A 27500-nucleotide genomic window follows, 5' to 3' on the forward strand; every position below is an offset into this window, starting at 1 on the left:
CGACGACACACACACACACACACACACACACACACACACACACACACACACACACACACACACACACACACACGTTTCTCTGATATGTTCGGTAACAGCCAACGAAACGAGAGGCGTTTGTCAACACCTTTGTGCCAAACCTCGAGCGCATCTTGGCCCAAGACAACGAATCCGTGCAGGTACCGCACGCACACGTGCACATGTGCAGAGGAAAGGGGTGTTGTTTGCTTGATCACGCAGGTATATCCACAAGCGTTCGAGAATACAGGACACGGTATTGCACACCCATTTTTCACACACACACACACACTCTCACTCTCTCACGCTACACACATACGCGCACATCAATTCACACACACACATATACGCGCACATCAATTCACACACACACGCACGCACGCACGTTCACACAATACCCCTGCGCGGCCTGCTGCAGGAGACCGCTGCAGTGTGCATGAGCAAGATCTTCGAGGCGCTGGGTCTGTTTGTGCAAGACGTGGACATCAGCAAGCTGCTGCGCGCGCTGCTCAAGAACATGAAGTCGCCAAGTCCGACCATTCGCCGGGCCGCCTCTGACGCCGCCATCGCCATCTGCAGAAACTCCCGCACGCCTCTGCACCACATCCAGGTCTTGCCACGTGGTGCTGCTAGCGGTGGTGTTGCTGCTGGTGGTGCTTCTGGTGATGATGATGATGATGATGATGATGATGATGATGATGATGATGATGATGATGATGATGATGATGATGATGATGATGATGGATGGATGGTGATGATGATGATCATCATCATTGTAGTGGTGAGAGAGACCTCGCATCGTTTGCGCTGTTGCGCTGCGTCTGCTGTTGTCATTGTGACGAGTTAAACTCGCTTACTTTGTGCTCCTTTGTGCTCCTTTGTCCCTTCCTCTCGCTCATAACACACATACACACTCAATCCACGCACACTACACACATGCAGCAATTGACCAACAGTTTGTTTTCTCTCTTCCAAGACGACGCCGATGCAGACGACAAGATGAAAGGTGGGCCAGACAGCAGGGAGGAACTGTAATCATTGCGCACATATCCCGCCCCTTATCCCATGTGGAAAATGGCAGCAGCAAGTATTCACTCGCCCTTGCTTGCTTGCGCGCGCGTGTGTGTGCTTGCGTTTTGCTTGCATGTGTGTTTTGTGCGTATTGTTTCACAGACCACGCAACGCTGGGCAAGCTGCTTGCGTTTCGCAAAGTGATGATCACACACCAGCAAGTCTCCAAGGAATGGGGGTCGACGGAGCACGTGCGTTGGTGCTAGTGATGCACATATTCACACTTGCGTTCGCGTTATGTCTTCCTTTCCGAGAGCTGGATTCCAATCTCACCACCTCACCAGCTCACGCTCACACTCACACGAAACACACACACACTCACACGAAACACACACACACACACACACACACGTGCAACTCCATCAGCTGTTGGATGAGCCGCTGCTCGAGCGATTGTTTGAGTTGTTGTTCAGCTGTCTCGACGGAAAGAACCACAACGTCGTCACGTCCGCCCTAGAAACGCTGCAGCAGGTGTGCAACGCACGCGCGCGCATTGGCGCATGCCTTGCCTGACAGAACGCTTGTTGTTGCGCTCTTGCTCACTGTGCCATGATATGAGCATACACTGCATGCACACGCGCGCGCACCCTATTCCTCACATACACAATCACTCCCCCCTTCCTCTTACACACATACACACACACCGCTCCCCCCACAGCTGCTGTCTGTGCTTCGTCGTGAGCTGCTGTCGTGGTATCGCAATCCAGAGCGCTCCGTCCCGCTGTTGCAGAAACTGTCTTCATTCCTGCAAAAGGGAGCAAAGCACCGTGTCAGGTGAGGAGGTTTGGCCAATCTGACTGTTGTGATGTTGGCCTGCACGCTTGAATGTGTGAATGTGTGTGTGTGCATGTGAATATGTGTATGTGTGAATGTGCGTTCGTGCATGTGAATGTGTGAATGTGTGAATGTGCGTGTACAATAAGTTGGATGTTGTGACTTATCCACCTGTTTTGCTCAAGGTGCCCATTGTGTCTGATGCGCTGAACCAAGCGTGCTGTACTTCTCACCCTGCACATCACCTGGTTTGACAACATCAACGACAGCGTCACCGCCCTGGCCATCTCCTGTCTCGGGCAGATGCTGACCTTCGAGCCAAGGTGCCACTTCAACCTTGCATGTGCACATGTGTTCGTGCATGTGTGCTGTTGTATGTTTGCGAGCAGCAGCGCATGCGCCCGCGCACACCTACACATTCACACTCATGCGCTCTGACACCTCCACACCCCACCCCACCCTACATACACGCATTCACACTCAAACACTCATTCACTCATTCACAACATCGTCACCCCTTGTCATGTGCGTGCAGCTTCTTTCGTGCACTGGTGGTTGAGAACGCGCCCAAACCCGCAAAGAAACCGTCCGCATCCGGCACGTCAGCATCACCATCAGCGACAGCAACAACTGCAGCAACAGGAGAAGTAGGAGGTGGCGATGCGGAGGAAGCGAAAGTGCCGCTTGCAGAGCTGTTGGTGCGATTCCAATTCCACGACGATCCGTTGTTGCGCGGCAACTGCTACACGGCCATCTCCGTCCTGCTCAAGGTACCAATGCTCCCGACACAGAACCGTCAAGCTTGGGTGTATCGCCACATAGCAGCACGTGCACGCATCACATCCATGCATCACACACACATGATCATACCTGTCTGTCTTACTCCACCTGTCTGACTCATGCAACCTGCTCTCCCCAACCACACATTGCAACACCTTACCGACGACACTCACGTGCAACTTCCCTCTTTGTTATGTCTGTCGGCGTTACTGTGCTCCCACCACCACCACCACCACCACCGCCGCCGCCACCATCATCACCCACATCGCCTCCAGGCCTCCCTGGCGCGCAAGCACTATGTGTTTGACTTTGTGCCCGCACCAACGGGCGAATCCCCCTTCCCCTACGACGAGTGCGACGGACACTACGCGCTGTCCACGCTGTGCGCCCGGCTGGTGGAGGGTCTGAACGACCCCATCTCCACCGTTGTGCGCAGCGTGATGCTTGGGCTGCGGGACTGCGTGCCGTCGATGCTTCGCAGCACGCTGGGCGCGCTCGGGGTTGAGATGCTCCAGTACATGCTGGCGCTCCGCTTCAGCTCCTACTGGCTGTTGAAGGTGGACCTTGCCGACATGATTGGCGAGATTGACTATGTGCTGGTGCACTATCTGGAGCAAGAGAAGCGCGTGCCACGCCACATCCTGGACCACCTGCCGACGACAACGCTCTCCTTCCCGCACCGCAACCGCCCGCTCAGCAGCTTCAACAGCCGCGTGCAGCCCATGGCCATCGACACGCTCATGCAGCTGCTGGGCGACGAGGACCAGCGCGTTCGCGCCAAGGCTGCCCACGCTTTTGTGCGTTTAACGGCGCTGCTGTTCTTTGAGGAGGACTGGCCAGGCCAGGATGCCCTTGCTGCCGTGGTGGAGCGACGCGCCACCTACCTGGCCGGCGTCGCCACGTCCATCTCGTGGTTTGGCGACGGTGAGGGAAACTTCAACAGAGAGACGCACCTTGACGTGCCGCGGGCCAACCTGTCACGCATCATCGACATGCTTGTGCAGCAGCTGCGTACGGCGCAGTCCAAGTTTGCGCTTGCCGGGTGCTACCACGCCCTGCACACGCTCACATCGACGACCGAGCTGCCGATGGAGGTGCGCTACACACCCGCATCGGACAGCCCAGGCAACCCGGCGGTGTACGTCGGCGACATTTTGCCGCTTGCACTGGACCACCTCACCCTCTCCACCGTGCTGACCGACACAGCCATGCACGTGGACATTATGGCGCTGGTGGCGACGATTGTGCGCCGTGCCGACCGCTCGTTTATGGAGCCGCACTTCCACGATCTCGTGGCACACGTCATGCGCATCCTCAACATCTGCGTGCATGTGGTGGAGAACCGGGCGCCAAACGCAAAGGACGCACGCCCGGAGCGCCGGCGCACAACTGTCTCGGCCTCGCATGGGTCGGTGGTGAGTGGATCTGTGTCGTCAACAGCAGCGACAACGTCGCCCCGTCCGCGCACGGCGACGGAGGTTGACATCAGCTCGGCCAGCTTCACTCATCGGCACCACGCGCAGCAGGTACAAATCGCTTCTTCTTGCTGTTTGCGCTGTCTGTTTTGGATGAGTGACACGCAGTCGGTGCGAGGGGTAGAAGAACGACGTGGTTGTGGTTGCACGCAAACCATGCATGAGTCGCGTTCCATACCTCAGCCACAGACCAAGCCAATCTTTTGTGTATCGCGCGCACACACATTCACACGCACACACACATTCACACGCACGTACATACAACTTGCCGCTTGACGCCTATGTGTACCCCAATGTTGCGGTTCATGTCGCAGGAGAGCGCTTCGTCGCCGTTGTCCATGCCGGCGCCTGTGGACGATTTCTCCGGACGCGAGGGCCGAATTGGAGCATTTGCACACCTGAGTACGTTGGAGGGAGAAGGGGGGGGGAAGCTGATGCGTTGATGTGCTGATGTGTATGCGTGCGTGTGTGTGTGCGTTTGCTTGCTTTGGTGGTGCGCCAATGCGATCCATGCCTGAGCCATTAACATACACATGTACACACAACACACACACAACGCATACGCTCATATGCACGACTCATGCACTCACAACTACTTGCACACACACACACACACACACACACACACACACACACTTGCATCACCGCGCGGCGCTGCACATTTTGCAGAGCACTACGTTGAGCTGTACGATCTGCTAAACGCGACATTCAAAGCGAGCAAGATCACGCTCAAGGCGGAAGAAACATCCAAGTTTGGAGACATGGTGCGGGTGACGTTGGAAGTGCTGGCGTCACTCGTGGTCGTGGAAGGCAGCGCATTCCAGCAGATGGCCCAAGAGGTCATCGGATACTTGCAGGTCTGTGCTGGCGACACTTGTTTGGAGGGGAGTGTGTGTGTGTGCGTGTGTGTGTGTGTGTGCGCGCGTGTATTCTAGAGTTCGTTTGCGTTCGGTGCACGAGTGTGCACGATGTTGTTGCCGAGCTTGTTGCAAATGCTGTTCTTATTGCACGCTGCACCGCACATCTTCACACACTCACTCTCTTTCTCACACACACACACACGCACACACACACACACACACGCACACATACACAATGCACACTGTGCACAACATCAGGCGCTGATGGCTGCAGAGCCGCACAATGTGCTTGTGTGCGTGCACAAGCTCATTGTGAACCTCTTTGGCTCTCCGTCATCGCGTGCAAGTGCGCGTTTCGGGCGCATGGGTGGGCAGTCCTCCCTGGAATTGCAATCGCTTGATGACGAACTTGACGCCATTGCGGACGAACAGTTTGCGCAGCAGCCAAACACAGGTTATAAGCGCGCGTGTGCGTCCGTGTGTATGAGAGAGCGTGTAAACGCGCGTGTTGTGTGTGTATATGTGAGTGTGAGTGTATGTACATGTAAGTGCACAGTTGCAATGCTCTGCTCTGTTCCCCTCACGTTCTATTCACGCGCTCATTCCTACCTCTCCTCGTTTGCTCGGCCCTTGTTCTTGCATTTCAGGGTTCTTTGAGCGTTGCATCGGCGTCACGCGGACGCACCTCTCTGATCTCCACCTTCGCATGTCTCGCGTCTCAGACTCGTCGCAGAGCAAGACAGTGGACAGTTCCATGCGACAACGCGCTTCCATGAGTGCGTTTCAATTCATTTTTTTCTTGCCTCCAACGCCAACCCTCTTCTGTGTCCCACCTATCCACATCTTCGCTATTGTAATGCATCAAGACTCGTGTGAAACACATGCAAGTTCACAATCACCACCACCATCATCACTACATCATCTCACCACCACTATCGCCACCAAACCACCTTACTCACTCATCACCATCATTATCTTTCAGGTCCGTCTCGCAGCGCGGGCTCCGCCAACCGCGACCGGATGCTGCAGTTTGTGCGGCAAATTGAGCCGCTGGTGCTCAAGGCGATGAACTCGTACACATCCACGTCGTCCATTCCGCTACAGCAGCAGATTATCTGGCTCCTGTGCCGCCTCATGACTCTCAAGGTCACCTACACCGTCCTCGACCCAAACCAGGTGCCAATCGCTGTGCGTGTGTGTTTCGTGTGCGTGTATATGTCGTGTGCATGTGCGTGTGTGGGCGTGCGTGTGCGCGTGTCATACGTGTAGTTGCGTACATGCGTGCATGGCAAATGAACGTCATTTTTCACCGTGCTCCACCCATTCCCTCCTCCCCTCCCGTGTCCTCCCCTCCCCTTCCCCCCCCCCCGCATCAGGTGCTGGTGCGCTGTCTGGTGAAGCAGATTGGGCTGGTCAAGAGCGGCAACGTGCGCTCGGCGCAGATCCTGCTGCCGTACGTCTTCCAGTTCTTCCTGCTGCTGGTGAACGAGAAGGGGGTGAGCCTGACCATGGAGCAAGTCGTGCGCATGGCATCGGAGGTCATTGAGAGCAAGCATCTCAAGCCGCAGGAGACGCTGTCGGCGTTCAAGCCGTTCATTCGCTACTTCTTCGTTGAGCAGGCGCACTCCTACCGACCGGTGCGGACCGAAAGCTCCTATCGTGTTTGTGGAGGAGGAGGAGGAGGAGGAGGAGGAGGAGGAGGTTGTGTGTGTGTGTGTGTCCGTGTGTGTGTGTGTGTCGAAAGGAAGCCACTCCATGAGTGATGCTGCGGCCTCCAATCCTCTCACGTGCAAATTGCAACACACACACGCATGTACGCATACACACACACAAAATCACACACACACACACATGCACACTTGCGTGCGCGTGTGGTTACGATTTCGCAGAGCACGCCTGCTGTTCAGGAGCAGCAGCAGCATGTTGTGAAGACGCTGCTGGGGCGGCTGTCTGATCCGGCTGTGCAGGACCAGGCCGCCATCCTGCTGCGCGCCGTTCGTCACGACCCAGACCAGTGGAAGAAATACAGCAGACAGGTCCTGTACATAAGTTGTTGTCGACTTTATCGTCGTCGTTGATGTTTGTGTTTACTGTCTGTGTTGCCACTGCTGTTGCTTTGTTTGTGTGTTATCTGTTGTGTGAACGACCATGTATGTGTGTGTGCGTGTTTGTGTTTGTAATGCGGCGTGGAATGCCCTCACGTCCCTCGTTACTCCCCTCTTTCCCTTTTTTTGCTTTGTTGCTTCTTCTGCGACAGTTTGTGGACAGCATGCTGCCGCTGTTGTCAAAGGGAAAGACGGAGACGCGCGGTGTGCGGGCGCTGCAAACGCTGCATCGTCTCTTTGAGAGCGTCGCGCCCCAGGTGCACTGACACCACCCATGCACATCTCAAACATACATTGACATGCACGCATTCAAACACACACGGACGTGCACGCATCAATTGCTTTGTGAAACAGTCCTTGCCTCCCCCCCATGTAACTCTTGTTGCGTGCACCACTGAATGCTGCACTCACGCGACACAACCACTGCATCATGCATCACTCCGCCCCATCATCATCAATTGTCACACCACGTGCAGGCGTTGCGTCCCGCCAAGATTCTGCTGCGCTGCATGTTCGACTCCATCCTCCCAAACATCAAGGTGCGTTTGCACGATGTGATGCGTCTTCATTGAATGTGGGAGATTGGTGTTTGAAAGTACAATTCACACATACACACACACGTATCACACATACACACACACGTATCACACATACACACACGTATCTCACACACGCACATAACTCACACATACACACACATAACCCTCACACGTACCCCCCCCCCCCAAACGCACACTGCACAGATACCGTCATACATCACTGCACCGGATATGGAGAGGGAGCGACCGCGGAGTCTGTACGCGTGGCTGCCGGCCGTGCTCGCTGTCATGAAGGTGTGTCCACACCACATGCGTGGCGAGGGTTTGGGATCAGGGGTTGTTCGCACTGTGACGAGTCAAGGAGTCAGCGAGGGAAAGATACAAAGGGGAAGAGCGCAGGGGCATGGTATTACTCGTGGTATTATTGCCAAGTTGTTGACGACACGACACATAACCATGCGCAAGTTGTCACACGCGCAAGTGTTCACACACGCGCACTCCCTCCCCCAACACACCGATTACACGCTGTGTTAGGTTCTGCGCACGACCAAAGAGACGGAGCTGCTTGCGGGTCTTCAGTCCGTGCTACTGTTGGACACGGATGAGGAGCGAGCACTTGCCCTTGTGGAGTGTCTGTTCAAAGTGATTGTGCTCGTTGGCCGCCACTTCACGCACCCGACCACCTCTCGCAGCGAAGTGCTGAGTCAGCAGTTTGCACAGCTGCTGCAGTTTGTGTACGGGCTCGTGGACACGTGCGGGCGACAGCCGTCCTCTGTTGTCTTCCGCGCAGCGCAGGAAGCAGTCACGCGCGTGCACGAGACGGTTGACGGGCTGATGGACCTGGTCATCTACTCAAACCCACTCATTGCCGTGTACTGGTACCAGCTGTACGGCCGCCTCCACCCAACTCGCATGACCCGCCCAGACGAAGGTAGACTGACCATGGATGATGATGATGATGATGATGATGATGATGATGATGATGATGATGATGATGATGATGATGATGATGATGATTGCTATTGTGGATGATTGTGGTTGTGATCAGTGGTGGTGTGCTGTTGCGTGTGTGTTAATGGCGCCATCTGGTCGTGTGTTGTTGGTGTAAATTGTTGGTGCTCGCTGTTCCTCACCTCGCCCCCACCCCATCTTACGCCACCTTTGCTCCAGTGTTTGGGTGCCTGCGAACGCTTGAGACGACAGTGCCGACCAGCGTCAACTTTGGTCGCGATATTGCTGCGCGCGGGGCTTTTCTCCTCCTCTGCGAACGATGGGCCTTGCAGTTTGCCGGTGGGCTGTCGTATGCCGGTCGTGTTTGTTCGCGCGCGCGCGTGTGTTGTGTTTGTTTTTGCCGTTTTTTGTGTTTGGCGGCTTTGCTTGTACTGCACTTATGCTGCACATGTATACACTCACGCACAAACTGCGCGCACACACACACACATGTGCGGCTGTGCAGAGTTCTCGCCTGAAGACCACATGTCTGTGGTTGCGCTGTTGGAGAGCAACAAGTCTTCGTGGGGCCAGCTGCTGCTGCGCATGAGTGCAGAGACACCGGTCTCGCAAACCATTACCCACCTCCTGTGTGATCCGTACGCACCGCACTACACTGCCGCTGTTGAAGCTGTGTCCCACTTGTGGGCCGCCCTTCACGAGCACAGCGCAATGACACGCGTGCAGCAGCAAATGCTCGATCAGGCACTCGCTTCTCGCCTCTGCAAGGCGCCCGCAAGGTTCGCCATGCGTGCGTGCATGTTTTTGGTGTGTTTGGGAGAGGGGGATGGGGCTCTGTGCTTGCGTGTGTGTGTGCGGGTGTGTGTGCGTGTGTGCGTGCGGGTGTGTGCGTGTGTGCGTGCGTGTGTGTGCTTGTCAATGCAGAACTGGCTGGCTACGCCACTGGTTCCGTTATTGTGTCTTTGTCATGTTGTCGTGCATTGTGGTTTGGGCACTTACTCAAGTGAGCGTACATGCTAAATCAACTCACCCTTACGCCTTCCATCAACTCCCCCCTGCCCCTTGCGTGTCTTCCCCCTTTCCAATTGCCACCGTCCACCTGCCAGCGTGCCGCTGCTGGAGATGGTGATTCAGCGGGCAATTGTTCACAACACACGCGCGCCGTTTGTGTGTGCGAGTGCGGATCTTCTCATTCGGCGCCGCCTTGATGACCTTGATCTTACAAACGTGAGTGACCAGTGATGGCACTTTGCCGTGCTGTGTTGCTGATACACTTACTCATGGACCATGAACCCGCTCATGCCACGATTTTGTCTCCTTTCACCTCACACACACATGTGCACAATGTACATACTGTACACAATCACGCACACGCACACCTATGTACACCCACACGCGACACAGCGAACGGTTGCAGCCCATCTGCGCGACATTGTTGCGCCAATCAAGTCCCGCTGCCCGCGCACGTACAAGTGTCTGTGTGCTGCGCTTGAGGAAACAAGCACAACAATGCCATCACCTGCGCCAGAGCCTGGGGCGAAAGCACAGGCCACAGTGGAGGCACTGCTGGGACAGGAACCGGCACAGTCGTGGTGGGATATTGCCTTCTCTCTTGTCACCACCACCGCTGGCAGGCAGTATCCAATCAGCTCCATCGTGCACCTCCTTCTCTCCGGCACTCCAGATGAATTCAAGTGCGTTGCTGCGTTTGTTGTGTGTGTGTGTGCTTGCATGTTCGCGGAGTTGTTTTGCGCATCTCCTTGTGTTTGTGTGTGCGGCTGTGCATGTATTGTTTTGTGCGCCTCTGTACGGCTTTGTGTGTCCGGTTTCTTCTCGCTTGTTTTGCCTTGCTTGTCTGTTTCAAGTTTGTTGTTTGCTTTATCGATTGCATACACGTACATCCGCACCCACACCACCATTCCAACATGCTCACAAACACTTCCTTTCCAACTCCAACCCCCTTAACTCACACCACACGCTGCCCTCCCCTTCCATCGTTTGCGTTAGGCTGCTGATTGAGCACGAGTCATTCGACGCGCGCTACTTGCAACCGCTCATCAAGGGAGCATGCGAGGGCCTGCGCAGCGAGAGCCATCTCGTCACCTGCGAGCGGCAGTGGTTTGTGCGCAGCGACAACCCTGGCGCAACGCAGGAGGCAAGCACGTCCTCTGTTGTGAAGCTGGGCCAGCTGATTGTCATTCTGAAGCGCGTGATTCTTGCCCGCTTGCAACGCCTGCTGCAGCAGAAGAAAGAGCAGCAGCAGCAACAACAACAACAACAACACGAGCAACGCCAGCGTGAGCAAGGCGAACAACAAACACCTGCATCCTCACCCTCATCCCCGTCATCATCATCATCGTCATCGTCATCGTCACCGACTCCAGTGATGCTGAGCCGAGTCGGGGCGGATGTGCTGCGAGCTGTTGGTGCCCTTGCTGAACTGCACACGCAGGCGTCCGGTCTGCGGGCCATCTGGCAGTGGAAGCTTGTGCGTGACACGACGACAGACGAGTTTGGCGATTTGAATGATGAGGTGCGCGCAGCGCTGGACATTCTGCCCGAGCACGCGCGTGCATTGGCGGAGGCTGCCGTGTGTGCTGTGGAAGAGGTCAACGTGCGCCTGCACCAGCACACGTCCATGCCGCTCCCGCTCTGGCCCGTCACCGTCGCACTCGACACAGTCGTGCTCATTCTGAAGCACCCGGGTGTAAAAACGCACCTCGTACGCGAGGCCCCAGATGAACTCACGCCGCTTGGTATTGAGCTCATCTCAAGCACGGTGGACGTTGCGTACGACCTCTTCCGCTACACGACGCTGTCGCGGTTGCCACCGCACCCGCGCGACCCCGTGAGCCGGCTTGACCTGCAGGAGCGACTGGAAGGCGATGACATGTATGGCGCCGATGCGGACGACCAAGAGCACAAGAAGCCGTCGGAGGAGGCTGCAGAGACACGCGTGTCTGGCTTGACACTGCTGACACTGCACCGCTTGGGCCTGTTGACGAAGGAGTCGACCAACGTGCTGAGTCCGCGCGCCGTGGGGCGACTGCTCAACCAATATGGGGGCCGTGATGAGACGCTGCCACACTTCTTCCGGCTGTCGTTGAACGCGGTTGTGGCGAACGTGGCGCCACTGGTGATGACGAGCATGCAGCAGTACGCGCTGTGCTGCAACCCCGAGTCGTGCAAGCCATCCAGCCGCATTGTCACGTTCCTGCAGCAGCTGCAGGTGTCCGAGGGCGTTGGCATGCGACGCGAGCTCCTACAGGACGACCACGTTGCACAGGGGCTGGCGCACCGTGTACGCATCATTGGCTTCCGTAACACGAGCGAGGAGGCGCTTGGCCTGCTGTGGACGTGGCTGCGCGACATTGTTGAGCTCCGAGACGACCAGCTCACCCGCGAGTCGCGAGAGACGACGACGCTGCTGGCGGTGCGCTCCCTCACCACGGTGCTGTCCATGATTGATCCTGAGGCGCACACGAGCGTGTTCCCGCCGTACCTTGAAGTGGAGAACAGCCTGAGCTCGTACCTGGAGACGGTTGCGGGGCTCTATCTGCACCGTGTGCATCTCATGCAACGCTTTGACTACATGGCAACGCACGGCACAACATGGCGCCAGCTCGGCCGTCGCATGACCCAAATCTCCCCAGACGACACGGCGGTGAGAGAGAGTGTGTATGCGTAAGTGTGCGCGTATGTGCGCGCGTATGTGTGTGTGTGCAAGCGTTTGGATTCGTTTCCTTTGCTTTTGTGTGTGTGTGTGTATGATGACCACTGTGGGTTTATTGCCTTCATACAGTTCACCACCATTGACCAACCTCATTTTGTGCACCCCCTGTTGAACATATCTCCACACCCACACCCACACCCATTTCAGAAATCCGTGTCCTCGCTGCGGCGCTGTGTTGATGAGCACGCTGCGTCTGGCGAGCTCCAGTGCCACCGCTTCTTGATCTATCTGCCACAGGTCATCGAGATGTGCCTGTCGCTTGTTCAGCGAGATTCCCAGGCTATCAAGGTATCCCAATCCGTTGTGTGTGTGTGTGTGTGTGGCTGCATGTGTGTGGCTGCATGTTTACGTGTATGCTGTTCGTGTGTCTGGTTGATTGCGATGTGTCGTTGGAATGTATCGTCATACCATACCAGTGCCCAATTAACACACCTTCACAAACCACTTTTGCCTCTTTAGATCCTCAACGGCGCCTGCGAAGCGCTGCACGTCTTGTTGGATAAAGTGCATGATGCAAAGCAGCTCAGTGACATTGCTGTTGTCCTCTTCGACTTGGCCAACAGTGAACTGATTGCAGGTGGGTGCATGAGAAACGAAGAGTACGCGCGTGCGTGTCAGTGTTTGCGTGTGAAGGCAACAACAACCCATGAAAGGTGCTTATGTATCGGGAGCGCTGAATGCTGCCACTTCACCCCACTCACATTTTGTTTTGGCCCCCCCCCTCTCCTCGCTTTGCCCACCCCAACCCAGACGACCACATTGTTCTTCGCTCCGTTATCCCCATCCTGTGCAAGCTCCAGGCCATTAACCACGATGTATGTCATGCGACGTGCTCCTTGAGAAACACCATGGCGTGTAGGTCTCACGCGTGCGCATGGGTGTAGTGTGTGTGTGTGTGTGTTGCAATTGCCGAGCCGCATGGCCACGCTGTTGTTGTGTAGGATTGTATTGTATCACCCAAGCACGCTGAACGATGTTGGTTGTTGTCTTCATGACAACTTTATCTGTGTGGTTGTTCTGTCAGGGCGACCACCGCCGACTGGAGTTGATCTCGAACATGCTCCACACGGCTCTCGGCAGCCAGCTCCCGTCGGTTCGCATGGCCGCACTCACAGGCATCAAGTAAGTGTAAACGACGACGGCTACTGTGTGCGCCCGCCTATGTGTGCATGCGTGCATGTGTGCGTGTGTGCGTGTGTGCGTGTGCGTGTGTGCATGTGCCTCTTTTCGCACACCTGCAAGGCATGTGCGATGAACGCGTGGGTCACGGCAATTATTGTTCGCCGCAATACAACATCCAATCGCAAGACACCATTCCTTTCTTCCGTTCACCTGCCACCACCATCATCATCGTCACAGGTATCTTGCACAAGGCCACTTGAGCCTGGCAGCGTTGCCCTTTATCGATCACGTTCGTGACGCCGTGCAGGTGCTGACCAAACACGCGTTGCTCGAGCATTCCCAGATCACCGCCGCCACCACGGCTTGGGTTCCCCGCCTGTTTTGGGCCCGCGCATTCGATGCAGCAATCCAGGTGTGCACGTGTGTGCGTGCATGTGTGTGTGTGTGTGCGTGTGTGTATGAGAGAGAATGTGTGTGTCTTGTGTGTGTGTGTGTGTGTGTGTGTGTGGCTTTCTGCTCGTCGTTCTGGGTAGTCGTGTGGTGTGCTTTGTTGTGTGTCACACACCCCCGCACTCAATTGCACGTACACAACTTTCAAACACACCAATCACCGATTCACATCCTCTCTCGCCTCCCTTCCCCGCCCCCCCCCCCAAAACACACGACGCATCGCCAGGTGATCATATCGTTCCCCGAGGAGGCGGACAAAGCAAACTTGACGTATGACCTGACGGCTGACTTGTCGTCCATGTGTTTGGCGCCCGGCAACCTCTCAGAAGCATCATACTCCCGCACGCTCTCTGCGCTCGTTCGGCTCGTGCTGTCGTTTGTGCTGGACAGCCGCGAGACAGACGCGCTGCTGACGCTTGCCGGTAACGTCAACAACCGCTCTGGGCTCTTCTCTCTTCTGGACGTGAGTGAGACGGTGTGCGCCACGGCGCTGCTGTACTCCAAGGACGAGTACCTGATCCACGAGCAGCTTGGAGACGCGTCCCCACGCGCTGTTGTGGAGCGACTGCCCCTGAACTTTGGCGATCGCATCACTCGTATGGTGGAGACGGTGGTGGACGAGCCGTCCGCTCTCGTTTTGGCGCGCTCGCTGTCCTTTTTGCTGACGGACTTTTGGCCAGCCCGGCAAATCCTGCAAATGGTGATGGCGCAGTGGACAAAACCGCAGGAAGGGCCCACGTTCATGTCTGACGTGCGCTCGCGGCTCATTGCACATGCACACATCACGTACCACGTGTTTGCGCGCATGCTGAGCCTTGGTTTTGGCGCAGCGGTGGCAGAGTGGGTGTGCCTGAGCTTGCCCAACGTGTTGCGTGGACAGCACTGGCGCGAGGCGTGCATCTGTCTGTTCAGTGCCGCTTGCGGCGACGCACGCCAGCGCAGCTTACTCTTCCTTGCGCTCGGCAGCACCACCACAGGCCCGTCATCCCGTGTGTCGTCCATGTCATCATCACCAGCACCAGCACCTGTGTCAACTCAAAGGGCTGATGGTTTCCCTGTTGGTAGTGGTGGTGATCGGGTCGGTGAGGGTGAGAGTGGCAGTTCATCCGCAGCAACAGCGGGCGCCGCCACTGCAGCAGATATGGCGACGGCCAAACGCGTTGATCTTGACCGCGTGTTTTTGATGGCTGGGCTCATGTTCTTCAACTCTGGTCTTCTCTCTGAGGAAGCGGTGCATGCTCTGGTGAATGTGTGTTCCGCATCCGAGCAGCCGCTCTGCCAGGCGCTCGTCAGGGGCTGTCTCGCATGCACAGAGGCAAACAGCTAGCATATGTCCCATGCGTTGTGTTGAGTGAGTGTGTGTGTGTGAGTGTGTGTGTGTGTGTGTGTGTGAGTGTGTGTCCCCTTCGCTCGCTGGCTGTCAGTCAGATGTTGCTTGATTGGTTCGTTGGTTCGTTCAAGTCTCTCGAGTAAACGGATTCCATTTGAGCTTACGTTGTTGAGTTGGCAGAAAGGAAGGAGCATGGGTTATTCCTACCACAGTGTTTGGGGGAGGGGGCGGGATCAAGCACGGGGCGAGTGGGACACACGAGACACATAGCTTTGCGAGCTACACATACACCGAGCAAGAGGCAAAGAAGAGGGGGGGGGAGGAGGGGGGGGGGGGTTTCAGGTCGAATATGGCCAACAATGGCTGAGCGGGTGTAGTTGTGGTGGTGGTGGTGGTGGTGTGTGTGTGTGTGTGTGTGTGTGTGTGTGTGTGTGTGTGTGTGTGTGTGTGTGTGTGTGTGTGTGTGTGTGTGTGTGTGTGTGTGTGTGTGTGTGTGTGTGTGTGTGTATTCATAGTATGCCGTGGTCGGCTCGTGTGTGGTGGTGGTGGTGGTGGTGGTGTGTGTGTGTGTGTGTGTGTGTGTGTGTGTGTGTGTGTGTGTGTGTGTGTGTGTGTGTGTGTGTGTGTGTGTGTGTGTGTGTGTGTGTGTGTGTGTGTGTGTGTGTGTGTGTTTTTCATTCAGTCACGGCGGCGGGACGACGAGCGCCTGTCACGATCGCGACTGCGGCTCCTGTCGTGCCGGCTGCCCCTCCTCCGATCAGAGTCACGATCACGATCACGATCACGATCATGATCACGATCACGGTCACGGCTGCGGCTGCGATGGCGGTGGCGGCGGCGGCGGCGGTCATCATCGTCATAATCGCGGTGGCGGTCACGGCTGCGACGACGTCGACTGCTGCTGCGCTCGTGATCACGATCACGGTCACGGTCACGTCGCCTGTCATCATCACGGTCACGGTCACGGCGATCCTTGTCTCTGCTCCTGCTGCGGCGTCTCCGCCTGTCCCTGTCGCGGTCCCTGTCTTTGTCGCGACTGCGGTCTCGACTCCTGCTGCGGTGGTCCCGTCGCCGATCACGATCACGATCACGGTCGCGATCGCGGCTCCTGCTCCTGGTGCGGCTGCGGGTGCGGCGGGAGGAGCGCCTGTCTCTGCTCGGGCTGCGGCGGCGGCGAGACCGCGACCGCGATGGCGAACGGGGACGCGAGGAGCGCACGGGCGTTGGCGAGTGGCGGCGGCTGTCAATTGGTTGGTTTGGGGGAGTGGGGTGGAAGCAATGAGCGGTGTGCATGTGCGTGCGTGCGTGTGCGTGCGTGTGTGTGCGTGTGCGTGCGTGCGTGTATGTGTGTATGTGTGTGTGTGTGTTGTGTGTGGTCGTTTGCGTGTGTAGGTGTGCGAAGTACGTACCCGCGCACGTATGGGTCGTCCCTATCATCGGGGCGTGGTGGCGGCGGGGGACGGGCGGCCTCTTCCTCCTCTGTCAGCTCACCTGGACACCAGTCAAGTTGGAGACGGACGGGCGGTGAGTGCGAATGTGTTGTGTGCGCGTGTGTGTTTGGCGGGGAGCAGCCGGAAGAAGAGGCAGGAAAGGGTGCACACACGCACGTAAGGAAGGAAGGAAGGAAGGGGTGGGAGGCAAACGCGAGTGCACGCGCACATTGGCTGGGGTGGTGTGACGGACCTGTGAACCTGCGAGAGTCGTATGGGTGGCTGTCGAGGTAGTCGAGCATGTCGCGGTGCTCCATGACGGGGATGCGCGGGAGGCGGCACACGGGATGCAGATACTGAAGCTCCTGTGGTCGCACGCATCATGGGCAGGTGGTCAGGAGAACAACGGTCACAACATGACTCTTCTGCAATTGAAATGCAGACACAAACGCACACAAACGCACACACACACACGCACGCACGCACGGCGCCACAGACAGCAGAGCAGCAGCACTCACGGTGATGAGCATGCGGAGGTATTCGCCGAGCGGCATCTGCGGGGCGGCTGCGGCCATCTTGACCTTGACGGGCTCCGGATCGTCAATGTAGTCGCTGAACCACGTCCACAGCGTCTCGGGGTCCGCTGTGTAGCGCAGGTACAGAAAGCCAATGGCCCGAATGTACACAGAGTCCTTGTGCGTCACAAGCGTGTCAAGCTGCGCCTCGTTCAGGCGCAAGCAGAACAGCTGGTGGGGTATTGGGGGGGGGGAGGAGATGGCGGGGGAAAGAAAGGGGTGTAAGTACATGAACCATGAGTGCGGGACAGTGTGGATCAAGCCAGACTGAATACTACAACACACATATTCAAACAAAAAAACACAGAGCATCTTTGAATTGCGTACACACCCTGTAGAGAAGGCAGAAAGCGGTGCTGGGCGAGTTCTGCGGCGACAAGATGATGGGCTCTGTTGTGGTTACCACGCAGGCGAAGAGAACAAGAAGAGGAAGGGAGGGGAGGGGAAACCAAGCCAAGCAAGGCAGAGAGGAAGCAAGGAGAACAAAAGGTTAGTGGGAACACACGGATATGGAGCACGCGACACTTGAGGTATCAATGACGCAACATCAACGACAAATTCAACGACAGTGTTCACAGCAAGGGCAGACGAGCAGGACCAGGGCAGCGCGCTTGGGCAATTACATGGAAAGAGACATTGCCTTGTGCGCAAGTTCAAGATAGTTTGCTGTTGCTGTTGCGGGGGGGGGGGGGGACGCGCGCGCGTGTGTGTGCGTGCGTGTGGCGAGCAACTGTGCGGGCAAGTGCCCATGGCTTGCTCGGCTGGCGAGCCCTGCACATGCACCAGACGCCATGCGTCGGCACAGTCTCACACAACAACATGCACACACACACAGAGCGCATACAGCACGCGCACACACGCTTCTCGGGGCATGCCTGCCTTTTGCCGGCGCGCACGTATACGCCACTGATCCACGATGGGCAACCGTCGCTGGTGCGAGCTGCCACCGCGTTGTTCAGCGTTCGTGACTAACCTAGATGATCGACAAACGTGTAAATCTCGTCAACGATGTCTTCAAATGTCTTGAGAGCACTTCAGGTTTCAAACATGCACAGGACGGGTGTTGTGTGTTGAGCGCAGGGCGAGTAGGATCGAGGGGGGGGGGTGATTGCATGGTGCGCATGGTGTGTACGTGCACAGTTTCAGGAGCACAAACCACGAGCGGCGATTGGATGAGGGAAGGAGAGGTTGGCCGAGAGGAAGGAGTCCAAAGAAGACGACATAAAGGAACATGCAAATGCAACGCGAGGAATGCAAGCAAGCAAGGGAGAGCAGGGACGCAAGGTGAGCTTGTGACGATAAAACAATCAATCAATCAGAATCGTACGCAGCCTACAACATCCAGATGCATGCGTGGCCAAAGGTGAAGAAGCTTCAGAATGGTGTGCCGTGATTGAGACAGAGGTGGGAGCAACGCGGTGATTAAACACAAAACAGGCTTCTCAATGTGTGTCGAGCTCTTGCCTTTCAACCCGCTTTAACTCTACCCACGTTACAGTTTTCAACATGCACTTACACGAGCACGTCAACAACGAGCATCGGGCAATGACGAACCCACCACCAACAGCGCCCTCCTCCTCCTCCTCCTCCTTCTTCTCCTTCTTCTCCTTCTTCTTCTCCTTCTTCTTCTGCTCCCTGTTCCCCACTTCTTGTGGGTCAACAAGAACTTACGCGCAGTTGTCCTGGAAGTATGTCGACTCGACAATGTTGGAGTACAAGACATGGCCCAAGTCCATCGTGACCGGGTCACACTTGTATGGGAACACGTCCTCGGGGTCCTGAGTCGCACAGGCAAGAGGTGTGTCAAGCGCATGCGTGCATGAGTGGAAGCGGTGCTTGATGCAGTTGAAGCTAAGCTCAGCACGCACGCTTCAGCATCACAGGGAGCCAATGTGCTATGACAACACCGTACAAGCAAGTCGACGAACCGAATCCCACACAGTCACACAGCAGCAGTCAACGCCACGCGACGTACAGACAACCAACCACACCTGTTCCGGTGGCTTTGGAATGACGAGGCCAGCGGCAACGCGCGCCTCGTAGCGCTTCATCGCCTTGGCGTGCTGGTGCTCCAGCGCCCGCCGAGACATGGTCGTGGAGTGGAGTGTGAGGGGGAGTTGAGGTGGTGAGAGAGAACGTTCGACCAGCAATGGCAGACGCGGATAAGGAGGAATGGTGATGATCATGCAGAAATTTCAGCACTACCCCAACGAAGAAGGACGACAACCACAACTGCCACGATGAGCTCCACACAGCAACACCAGCAGCAGTGGCTGGAGTACAGGTGTGTTGATTTGTGTGTGTGTGTGTGTGTGTGTGTGTGTGTGTGTGTGTGTGTGTGCGCTGCGACGGTGGGAATATCAGCCGAGATGTGTAAGTTCACTGACGAAGTGTCTATTGTGATATTCCGAGTCGCGTTGTCGCATACTTTGGACGTCTCTTTGCCTTAGCAATCATGCGCCATCGGATCCGCCCGGACTTGTTGATCGCTAGTTTCCTATCTAGAGAATTTCGGTTGACTTCCTCAAGTCCAACGATTAGGAACGTAAACTTTAGAATGAAAAACTACGATAATCTTCTTTTGGTCGAAAAAAAAGTATCAGGCGTACCTAAGGGGTAGTAGTCGTTGTGTAACCGCCTGATGTGACCATCACACTAACTGCTTGACTCCCGATCGTGATCCAGCCCCGTCAAATGCCGGGTAGTCCGTCGAGGGTTACCTGGTGCCTGTGATGTGAAATCGATAGGAGTCCCTAACGGTGTGTGTGTGTGTGTGTGTGTGTGTGTGTGTGTGTGTGTGTGCGGCTGCACGTGGGCTGTGCGCGGGATCGGCTGTAGAGGCATCGCTGTTCTGGGCGTGGCGGGGCTGTGAGCTGTGTGTTTGTGACGTGGAACGTGTGTGTGTGTGTGTGTTTGTGATTGCAGCACGCCTGAAGGGCGGACGTACTACTACAACACCGCGACAAAGCAGTCTGTCTGGGACAAGCCTGCCGAGCTGCAGCGGCAACAGCAGGTGCGCAAGAAGTGAATGAGTGGCTGTCGGGTGTCGGTGGGTGAGTGGCTGTGTTGCTGTGTGCGTGTGAGTGTGAGTCTGTGTGTGTGTGTGTGTGTGTGTGTGTGTGACTGTGTGTGGGTGTGTCAGTGAGTGCACGCATGAGTGGGCAGTGCAGGTACGCCAGTGATATAGCGTATGAGTATGCTTTTGTGTACACGATGCATGGGTTACTGTGTACACGATGAGTGCATTTATGTGCATGATGTGTGCTCACGGAATCCTATCCTGTCCATGGTCACGCAGCCTGCTGCAGCACCACAGGTCACCGCGCCTCAGCGGCAAGTACAACAGGAGCCACAACAAGCACAGAAGAAGCCATTCATGGCCTTCTCAGCTGGGCTGTCGGGATCAAGCAGCGCAACAGCAACCAAGAACAACACAGTAACATCTGCTGGTACCAAGCCACGCTTCAACCCACTCGCTGACGAAGACGACGGAGATGAAGAGGGAAGCGGCGCCAAAGAGCAGGTGACCTGTTGCACAAAGTGCTACTTTCTTATGACTGTGTTCATCACCGCTTTCATTGAGGCTGCGTTGAGCACTCACACGTTCATGTACACTTCCACTACATACCGCTGCACACATTCACTCACTCATGTTTTATCATGTTCGTGTGCATGTGCGCGCGCCTGCACTGGCTCAACATGATGTCGATGTCATTCTGTCATGCTATGCTTGCGGGTTGTTGTTGTTGTTGTTGTTGTTGTTGTTGTTGTTGTTGTTGTTGTTGTTGTTGTTGTTGTTGTTGTTGTTGTTGCTGTTGTTGCTGTTGTTGCTGTTGTTGTTGTTCGACGTCACGACAGCCACGGAAGCGGGCGTTCCTGCTGCAGCAGGCTGCACGCCAAGCGACCGCTGCAAGCGTGTTCAGCACCGACGACGATGATGCCGGTGGCGAAGACGAGGATGAAGATGAGGATGAGGTGGACCCGCTGGACGCATTTATGGCGGGCATCGACGATCAAGTGGAGAAGGAAAAGCTCACGGCTGGGCAGGCAAGTAGTGTAGCCGGTGCTTGATTGCTCACACGCGTCGTACCGTAGTTCTGTGCTCTGTGGTGTGTGTATAGTTCGTGTATGTGTGTGTGTGCGCGTATCTGTGTGCGTATCTGTGTGTGTGCGTGTGTGTGTGTGTCTTTGCACTTTGCGTGGGGTGTGTCACAATGCTGTTGGAGCCACTATCTGCGACGACACCCCAAAACAATGCACAGGCTACAAACGCTCACACACTGCATTAGCATCACCTCCCACATTCGCTCAACAGGAAAAGAAGAAGCCGCGGCGTGACGACATTGAGGACTTGGACGAGCACGAACAGCTCTTCAAACATCTGGAGGAGAAGAAGGCGGAACGCGCCGATGAGGTCGTCGAAGAGGTAAAACATCTTGGCGTGATGGCATCATGTAATCCATTGTATAACATGGTTCCATATGCTGTATCATACCACACTTCTTCATTGGTCCCTCCCTTCCCCCTCTGCTGCCTTCTTTCCTTTACCTCTCTGGTGATGTTTTTTTTTTTTTTTTTTAGGGGGGGGGGTTTATCTTGCCCGCCTTCCCTACCATCTTCGCTTTAATGACACGCACGTACACGTGGCGTGTCTTGTTGGATTCAGGTGGAGTATGACGAGGACGGAAGGGTCATCCGGAAACGCACCTTTAAGAAGGACAAGGATCCCCTGGGCGAGATTAACCATGACGAAATCAACTATCCTCCCTTCAACAGATGTTTCTACACCGAACACGAGGACGTCTCCAAACTCAACAGCGCGGAGGTGTGTGTCATGTGTGATGTGTGTAATGTGTGAGTGTGATGTTGTGTGTGAGTGTGTTAGTGTAAGCGTTAGGAAGGGGCTGCTTTCTTGCGTTTCTTTTTCATGCACACACACACACACACACCACATCCCTCAAACCGACTCAACCCATCAACCAGGTGCGGGAGTTGCGACGTCAGCTCGGCGTTGAGGCAACAGGGAGTGGCGTTCCAAAGCCGTGCGTCAGCTTTGCGTATTTCGGCTTCGACGATGTCATGATGCAACTCATCCAGCGACAGGGATTCGCACAGCCAACCCCAATCCAGGCCCAGGTGTGTGTGTGTGTGTGTGTGTGTGTGTGTGTATTTGTTTGTGATTTGGTTGTGTGCTGTGTGTGTGTGCTCTGTGTGTGTGTTTGCTTGGGCATGCATGTGTATGCCTATTTGTGTGTGTGTGTGTGTGTGTGTGTGTGTGTGTGTGCTGGGTGTGCTGGTGTGTGTGTGTGTGTGTGTGTGTGTGTGTGTGTGCTGGGTGTGTTTGCTTGGGTATGCAGGCGATTTTGTGCGACTGAATCAGGTCCTGGTGTTTCTCATCAAGACCCCGCTTGCTCTCACCCCCGCCCCCTTGTGTGTTTCCATCAAGGCCGTGCCCACGGTGATGAGCGGGCGCGATGTGATTGGAATTGCGGAGACAGGATCCGGTAAGACCGCCGCCTTTGTCTGGCCAATGATCAAGCACATCCTCGACCAGCCAGACCTCAAGCGCGTACGTCAAAATGCGTCTGCGTTGGCGTGCGGGCGCGCGTGCGGATGTCTGCTTGTGTGTATGCGTGGAATTCGATTGCGCATGCTATGTCGTCAATGCAATTCATCCTTCATTACCTCCACCTCCACCTCCGCCTCCTCCTTCACGCCATCCTCATCCACCTTCAAATGGACCACCGCATGCACAGGGTGACGGCCCAATTGCCGTCCTGCTTGCACCGACACGAGAGCTGTGCATGCAGATCAGCCAGAACACACGTCGCTATGCAAAGCACTACAACATTCGCGTTGCAACCGTCTACGGTGGCGTGAGTCGCTCTTTGCGTATGTGCATGTGTTCGTGTGTGTGTGCATGTGTGTGTACATGTGTGTGCGTGTGCATGTGTGCGTGTGTGCGTGTGCATGTGTGCATGCGTGTGTGCATGTGTATGTGCTTGTGGGCTGGTGCTCATTCGCATCACCGCAACCGCTCGCTTGTTGACGCCCAACGCCATTCCTCATTCAGGGGAGCCGATACGAGCAAGTGAAGACGTTGAAGGACGGGTGCGAAGTTGTAGTAGCGACACCAGGTCGTCTGATCGATCTCATCAAGGACAAGGTGCGAACACTGCTCTCATTCCACACACACACACACACACACACACATACATACGCACACACAGTGTTCTGCGTTGCTGCCGGGTCGAGTATACAGGTGTATGTATGTGTGTGGTTATGTTATGTGCTGGTGCACGCGCTTACAGTCATCAGGCACACGCTCACCAGCGCATAAATACACATACGCACATCAACATCACAACATACATGCACCCCCCTCCCTTACGCGCTGTGATCGCGTGCACGCAGGCAACGAACCTGCGGCGGGTGACGTATCTTGTGTTAGATGAGGCAGATAGGATGTTTGACATGGGGTTCAGTCTCCAAGTCAACAGCATCATCAACCACGTGAGTCGCGCGCGCGCGTGTGCAGTCTTTGGCTGCTTGTGGAATTGGGTCGTGTTATGAAATGCTTTGCTGGTCGCCGACAATGACACAGCTGTTCTGCGTTGTTTGCCGTTGTTCCTTCATCCTTCGCATCAACAACACCCACCCACATCCTAATCATCATCGTAATTGTGCTCCTCAACAACATCCACCCACATCCTGATCAACACCACCACCTCAACCGCCATCATCCCCAGACGCGGCCTGATCGACAAACGCTCCTCTTCACCGCGACGTTCAAGAAGAAGGTGACGCTGTCATCACAGTACGAGCTGGTATTACGCTCCTGATGCACACTGACAGTCTTTCGCTCTCGTATTCACACTCGCGTGTACGTGTGTGTGTGTATGTGTGTGTATGTGTGTGTATGTGTGTGTATGTGTGCGTGTGTGTGTGTGTGTATTTTCAGGTGGAGAAATTGGCCCGCCAGGCGTTGCGGAATCCTGTTCGCATCGTCGTCGGCACTGTCGGAAAGGTGCGCCGGCGTCACGCGCACACTCCATCGCTGTGTTGACTCCCCATTTTCGCCACAAAGCTTTCTGTGTGACAGGGTTGTATGTTCACCCCAAACGTTTACGACCACCACACGTTTACGACCACCACAGCGTTTTTGTGTTCTCAACACACACACACACACACACACACACACACACACACACACACACACATACACACAAACGCACATGTACACGCGCGCTCGCTGCAGGCGAACACGGACATTGAGCAGCGAGTCGAGATTATGCAGGACACCGCCTCCAAGTGGGGCTGGCTCAAGGCACACCTGGTTGAGATGCAGTCAGGTGCGACACCTATGCACATGGATGCATGCGTGTCCATGGCTGTGGCAGTTAGAATGCGGACGTGAATTCAGCGTGCTCGCTCTCGACTTGAGCTCTTTTGTCAGTGTTGTGTCGCAACTGTTTGTTTGCGTTTCAGTTCACGCTTGTTGGTTCAATGTTGTCTGTCCATGCCACAGCTGGTAACGTGCTGGTGTTTGTCAACAAGAAGGCGGATGCAGAGACACTTCACGAGAGCATGGTTGCTGCCGGGTTTCAAGGTGCGCTTGTGTATGCGTGGATTTGCGCTGTGTGTGTGTGCGTGTGTGTGTGTGTGTGTGTGTGTGTGTGTGTGTATGTGTGTGTGTGTGTGTGTTTGGTTGGCTCTCGTGACCCCCTCCCTCGCGACAATCAGAGGTCTTAGGGCGACAGCGAAAACAAATTATTTCTCCACAATACATCTTCAGCAGCTCATTCTTAACTCTCACATCACCCTTCCACTATTTACCTTCCCCGACACACACCCACACACACACACATATTTCGTCTCAGCTGTTGTTATCCACGGTGACATTGACCAGATCACGCGACAGGAAGTTCTGTCAAAGTTCAAGAAGCAGACAGTGCGCATCCTCGTCGCCACAGACGTCGCAGGTGCATATACACGCACGCATGTACACATATTACTCGCTCGTGCTCACTTGTGTGCGTGCGTGCGTGTGTGTGTGTGTGTGTGTGTGTGTGTGTGTGTGTGTGTGTGTGTGTGTGTGTGTGTGTGTGTGTGTGTGTGCACTCGAGCGCTGTGCCTTCTCCCTTTACCAAAACATGCATTCGTTGTTGCGCTCACCAATTCATCGACACCACATGGCACAACACCACAACACCCAAATCATCCTTGCACTCCTTCTCTGCTTCCCCAGCGCGCGGGCTGGACATTCCATCTGTGCGCAACGTGGTCAACTTTGATGCTGCGATGAGCATCGACACACACACGCACCGCATCGGCCGTACAGGCCGCGCGGGCGTGAAGGGCACAGCGTGGACGCTGCTGCTGCCCACAGAGACGTCGTTTGCCGCACAGCTGGTGGAGAGTCTTGAGGCCGCCAGCCAACGCGTCTCAGACGCGCTCCTGCACATGGCCGAACAGGTGACAGCGCAAGGAGGAGGAGGAGGAGGAGGTTGGAGGAGGAGGAGGAGGGATGTGCGCTGCTGACTCATGTTCATGTTCATGTGTGTGTGTGTGTTTGTACATGGCCTGTTGTTGGGTGACATTAATTGCGTGCTTGCTCGTTTAATGACAGCCCGAGCAGCTCGTCCATGTCACTTCACCAATGTCATTCGCACGATCGCTATCGCATCACGTGTGCAGGACCCGAGGTTTCGCCAGCGCCGCCACCGCGGTGAACACACGTACGGGCGCGGACGCGGGCGAGGGCGAGGAAGGGGAGCAGGATTCGCACCACCCCACATGATGGGGCCTGGGCCACAGCGACACGACACATACCAGCACTACCAACAGCAACCACAGCAATACCACCACCAGCAACAGCAGCAACCACAACAGCACTACCAACAACCACAGCAGTACCAGCAACAACCGCAACAGTACCAGCACTCCCAACAACCACAACAGTACCAGCAACAACCGCAACAGTACCAGCCACAGCATTACCACCAACAACAGCCACAACAGCAACCACAACAGCCACAACAGCAGTATCATCAGCACCAGCAGCCGCCGCCGGGTGGCCGGGGTCGGGGTGCGCCGGCACCGCAGTCGAAACCGCGACGCAGCCGACCTGGCCTTGGCTTTGACACGCGCCAGCAGCCATCGTCGTCATCATCATCATGGACACAGCAACAGCAGCCACAACAACAACAGCCACAACAGCCACAGCAGCAGGCGTCATCGTCCAAAGCAGCGGCGAAGCAAAAGGTGCACACTCACGTACGATATGGTTGTGTGTGTGTGTGTGTGTGTGTGTGTGTGTGTGTGTGTGTGTGTGTGTGTGTGTGTGTGTGTGTGTGTGTTGCTGTCTGCTCTGAAGCCACTTCATGGTACCCCTCACACGACTGCACAACACCATTGCACATGATTGCGTTTACAGTTCATGTCCGCGTTCACGAAGGCGCAGTGACGCGATGATGCTCAGCCACGTGCACCAGGCTGCTTGCAGATTCGCAGTTGTTTACAGTTGTACTCACCAACACACACACACATACACAAGAAGAGTGAACAAACGAAAGGACGAAACTGAACTGGAAACAAAAAACACGTTCAAGTCGGGTTGCCTATTTATCGCTCTCTGTAGCGCGCGCACACACACGCACACACACGCACACACGTAAACACGAGCGAGCACGCGTGGGTGGCGGCGTGGTGTTCATGATGTTGGTGTTGACGAGCTATCGATGGCAACGAGGATGACTCCAAACACAAACAGCTGCGCACAACAGAACACAAAGGCAAGCGAGCAGACAAAGGGGTTGGCGTGAGCTTTGAAGAATGGGTCGCTGTGACATACAACGACTCACGCACGCAATCTACATTTGACTTGCAGCTGCATACACTATTACGCACGCACGCACACACACACACACACACACACACACACACACACACACACACACACACACACACACACACACACACCGCAACGCCGAAGGCGAAGAGTAGCGTTGCCCAAATGCGCTCGCCCTTGTAAAACGTTTCCCCGACCAACAATTTCGCTCCACACGCCCCTGCAAGTGTAAAGTGTGGCAAGAGCCCGGGAGACATGGCATGATGGGAGTGAGTGAAGGAGGAGGTTCTCACGTTTGACAATGAACACACACACACACACAACACTCATACACACACACGCACACACGCAACACTCATACACACACACGCGCGCGCGGCACCTGGGATGACAAAGGCGATGAGGTTGGCGTTGATTATGCCGTTGAGCTCAAGAAT

General features: G+C 55.7%; 4 protein-coding genes across 4 annotated transcripts in view; 2 read left to right on the top strand and 2 right to left on the bottom strand.

The window, feature by feature from the left end:
• The window catches only part of PTSG_00669 (uncharacterized protein), a 17332-nt gene extending 1976 nt beyond the window's left edge, over window positions 1-15356 (top strand). The window contains exons 5-35 of the mRNA XM_004998080.1: window positions 99-179; window positions 437-628; window positions 961-1024; window positions 1192-1280; window positions 1456-1560; window positions 1748-1863; window positions 2133-2186; window positions 2399-2633; window positions 2919-4169; window positions 4433-4520; window positions 4788-4975; window positions 5237-5432; window positions 5626-5754; window positions 5961-6154; window positions 6355-6615; window positions 6868-7014; window positions 7236-7340; window positions 7560-7622; window positions 7827-7916; window positions 8157-8553; window positions 8793-8912; window positions 9079-9352; window positions 9680-9800; window positions 9978-10267; window positions 10581-12237; window positions 12454-12594; window positions 12766-12883; window positions 13057-13121; window positions 13331-13428; window positions 13666-13840; window positions 14105-15356. Of these exons, the coding sequence (XP_004998137.1) occupies window positions 99-179; window positions 437-628; window positions 961-1024; window positions 1192-1280; window positions 1456-1560; window positions 1748-1863; window positions 2133-2186; window positions 2399-2633; window positions 2919-4169; window positions 4433-4520; window positions 4788-4975; window positions 5237-5432; window positions 5626-5754; window positions 5961-6154; window positions 6355-6615; window positions 6868-7014; window positions 7236-7340; window positions 7560-7622; window positions 7827-7916; window positions 8157-8553; window positions 8793-8912; window positions 9079-9352; window positions 9680-9800; window positions 9978-10267; window positions 10581-12237; window positions 12454-12594; window positions 12766-12883; window positions 13057-13121; window positions 13331-13428; window positions 13666-13840; window positions 14105-15205 (8205 nt within the window). The 3' untranslated portion in view covers window positions 15206-15356. The remainder of the gene's footprint in view (window positions 1-98; window positions 180-436; window positions 629-960; window positions 1025-1191; window positions 1281-1455; window positions 1561-1747; window positions 1864-2132; window positions 2187-2398; window positions 2634-2918; window positions 4170-4432; window positions 4521-4787; window positions 4976-5236; window positions 5433-5625; window positions 5755-5960; window positions 6155-6354; window positions 6616-6867; window positions 7015-7235; window positions 7341-7559; window positions 7623-7826; window positions 7917-8156; window positions 8554-8792; window positions 8913-9078; window positions 9353-9679; window positions 9801-9977; window positions 10268-10580; window positions 12238-12453; window positions 12595-12765; window positions 12884-13056; window positions 13122-13330; window positions 13429-13665; window positions 13841-14104) is intronic.
• Window positions 15357-15886: 530 nt separating this feature from the next.
• On the bottom strand, window positions 15887-19303 carry PTSG_00670 (uncharacterized protein; the record flags this gene model as incomplete). Its single annotated transcript, XM_004998081.1, has 10 exons — window positions 15887-16448; window positions 16618-16699; window positions 16892-17003; window positions 17157-17384; window positions 17545-17603; window positions 18187-18245; window positions 18550-18585; window positions 18768-18848; window positions 18885-18991; window positions 19205-19303. The coding sequence occupies 10 exons, from the start codon at window positions 19301-19303 to the stop codon at window positions 15887-15889; spliced, it is 1425 nt and encodes a 474-aa protein (XP_004998138.1).
• Window positions 19304-19412: 109 nt separating this feature from the next.
• On the top strand, window positions 19413-26792 carry PTSG_00671 (vasa). The gene is made up of 19 exons (XM_004998082.1): window positions 19413-19497; window positions 20139-20226; window positions 20512-20736; window positions 21072-21260; window positions 21529-21639; window positions 21880-22038; window positions 22197-22349; window positions 22660-22782; window positions 22970-23089; window positions 23287-23379; window positions 23628-23726; window positions 23963-24013; window positions 24175-24240; window positions 24472-24565; window positions 24742-24822; window positions 25094-25195; window positions 25462-25688; window positions 25911-26477; window positions 26650-26792. The coding sequence occupies exons 1-19, from the start codon at window positions 19454-19456 to the stop codon at window positions 26677-26679; spliced, it is 2622 nt and encodes an 873-aa protein (XP_004998139.1). The 5' UTR covers window positions 19413-19453; the 3' UTR covers window positions 26680-26792.
• Window positions 26673-27500, bottom strand: part of PTSG_00672 (uncharacterized protein) — a 4961-nt gene continuing 4133 nt past the window's right edge. The window contains exons 11-13 of the mRNA XM_004998083.1: window positions 27446-27500; window positions 27195-27283; window positions 26673-26985 (exon numbers count right to left, since the gene is read on the bottom strand). The exon at window positions 27446-27500 is cut by the window's right edge and continues 123 nt beyond it. Coding sequence (XP_004998140.1) covers window positions 26926-26985; window positions 27195-27283; window positions 27446-27500 — 204 coding nt within the window. The 3' untranslated portion in view covers window positions 26673-26925. The remainder of the gene's footprint in view (window positions 26986-27194; window positions 27284-27445) is intronic.

The sequence above is a fragment of the Salpingoeca rosetta genome, assembly GCF_000188695.1.
Source record: "Salpingoeca rosetta unplaced genomic scaffold supercont1.2, whole genome shotgun sequence".
NCBI classification, from domain to species: domain Eukaryota; class Choanoflagellata; order Craspedida; family Salpingoecidae; genus Salpingoeca; species Salpingoeca rosetta.

Bases quoted from the DNA above. Each gene is read 5' to 3' on its own strand.
- PTSG_00671 (XM_004998082.1), top strand. From the start codon at position 19,454: ATGAGCTCCACACAGCAACACCAGCAGCAGTGGCTGGAGTACAG. The intron at 19,498-20,138 runs GTGTGTTGATTT...TTGTGATTGCAG, and splicing joins CAGCAGTGGCTGGAGTACAG to CACGCCTGAAGGGCGGACGT. The intron at 22,783-22,969 runs GTACGTCAAAAT...CCGCATGCACAG, and splicing joins ACCAGCCAGACCTCAAGCGC to GGTGACGGCCCAATTGCCGT.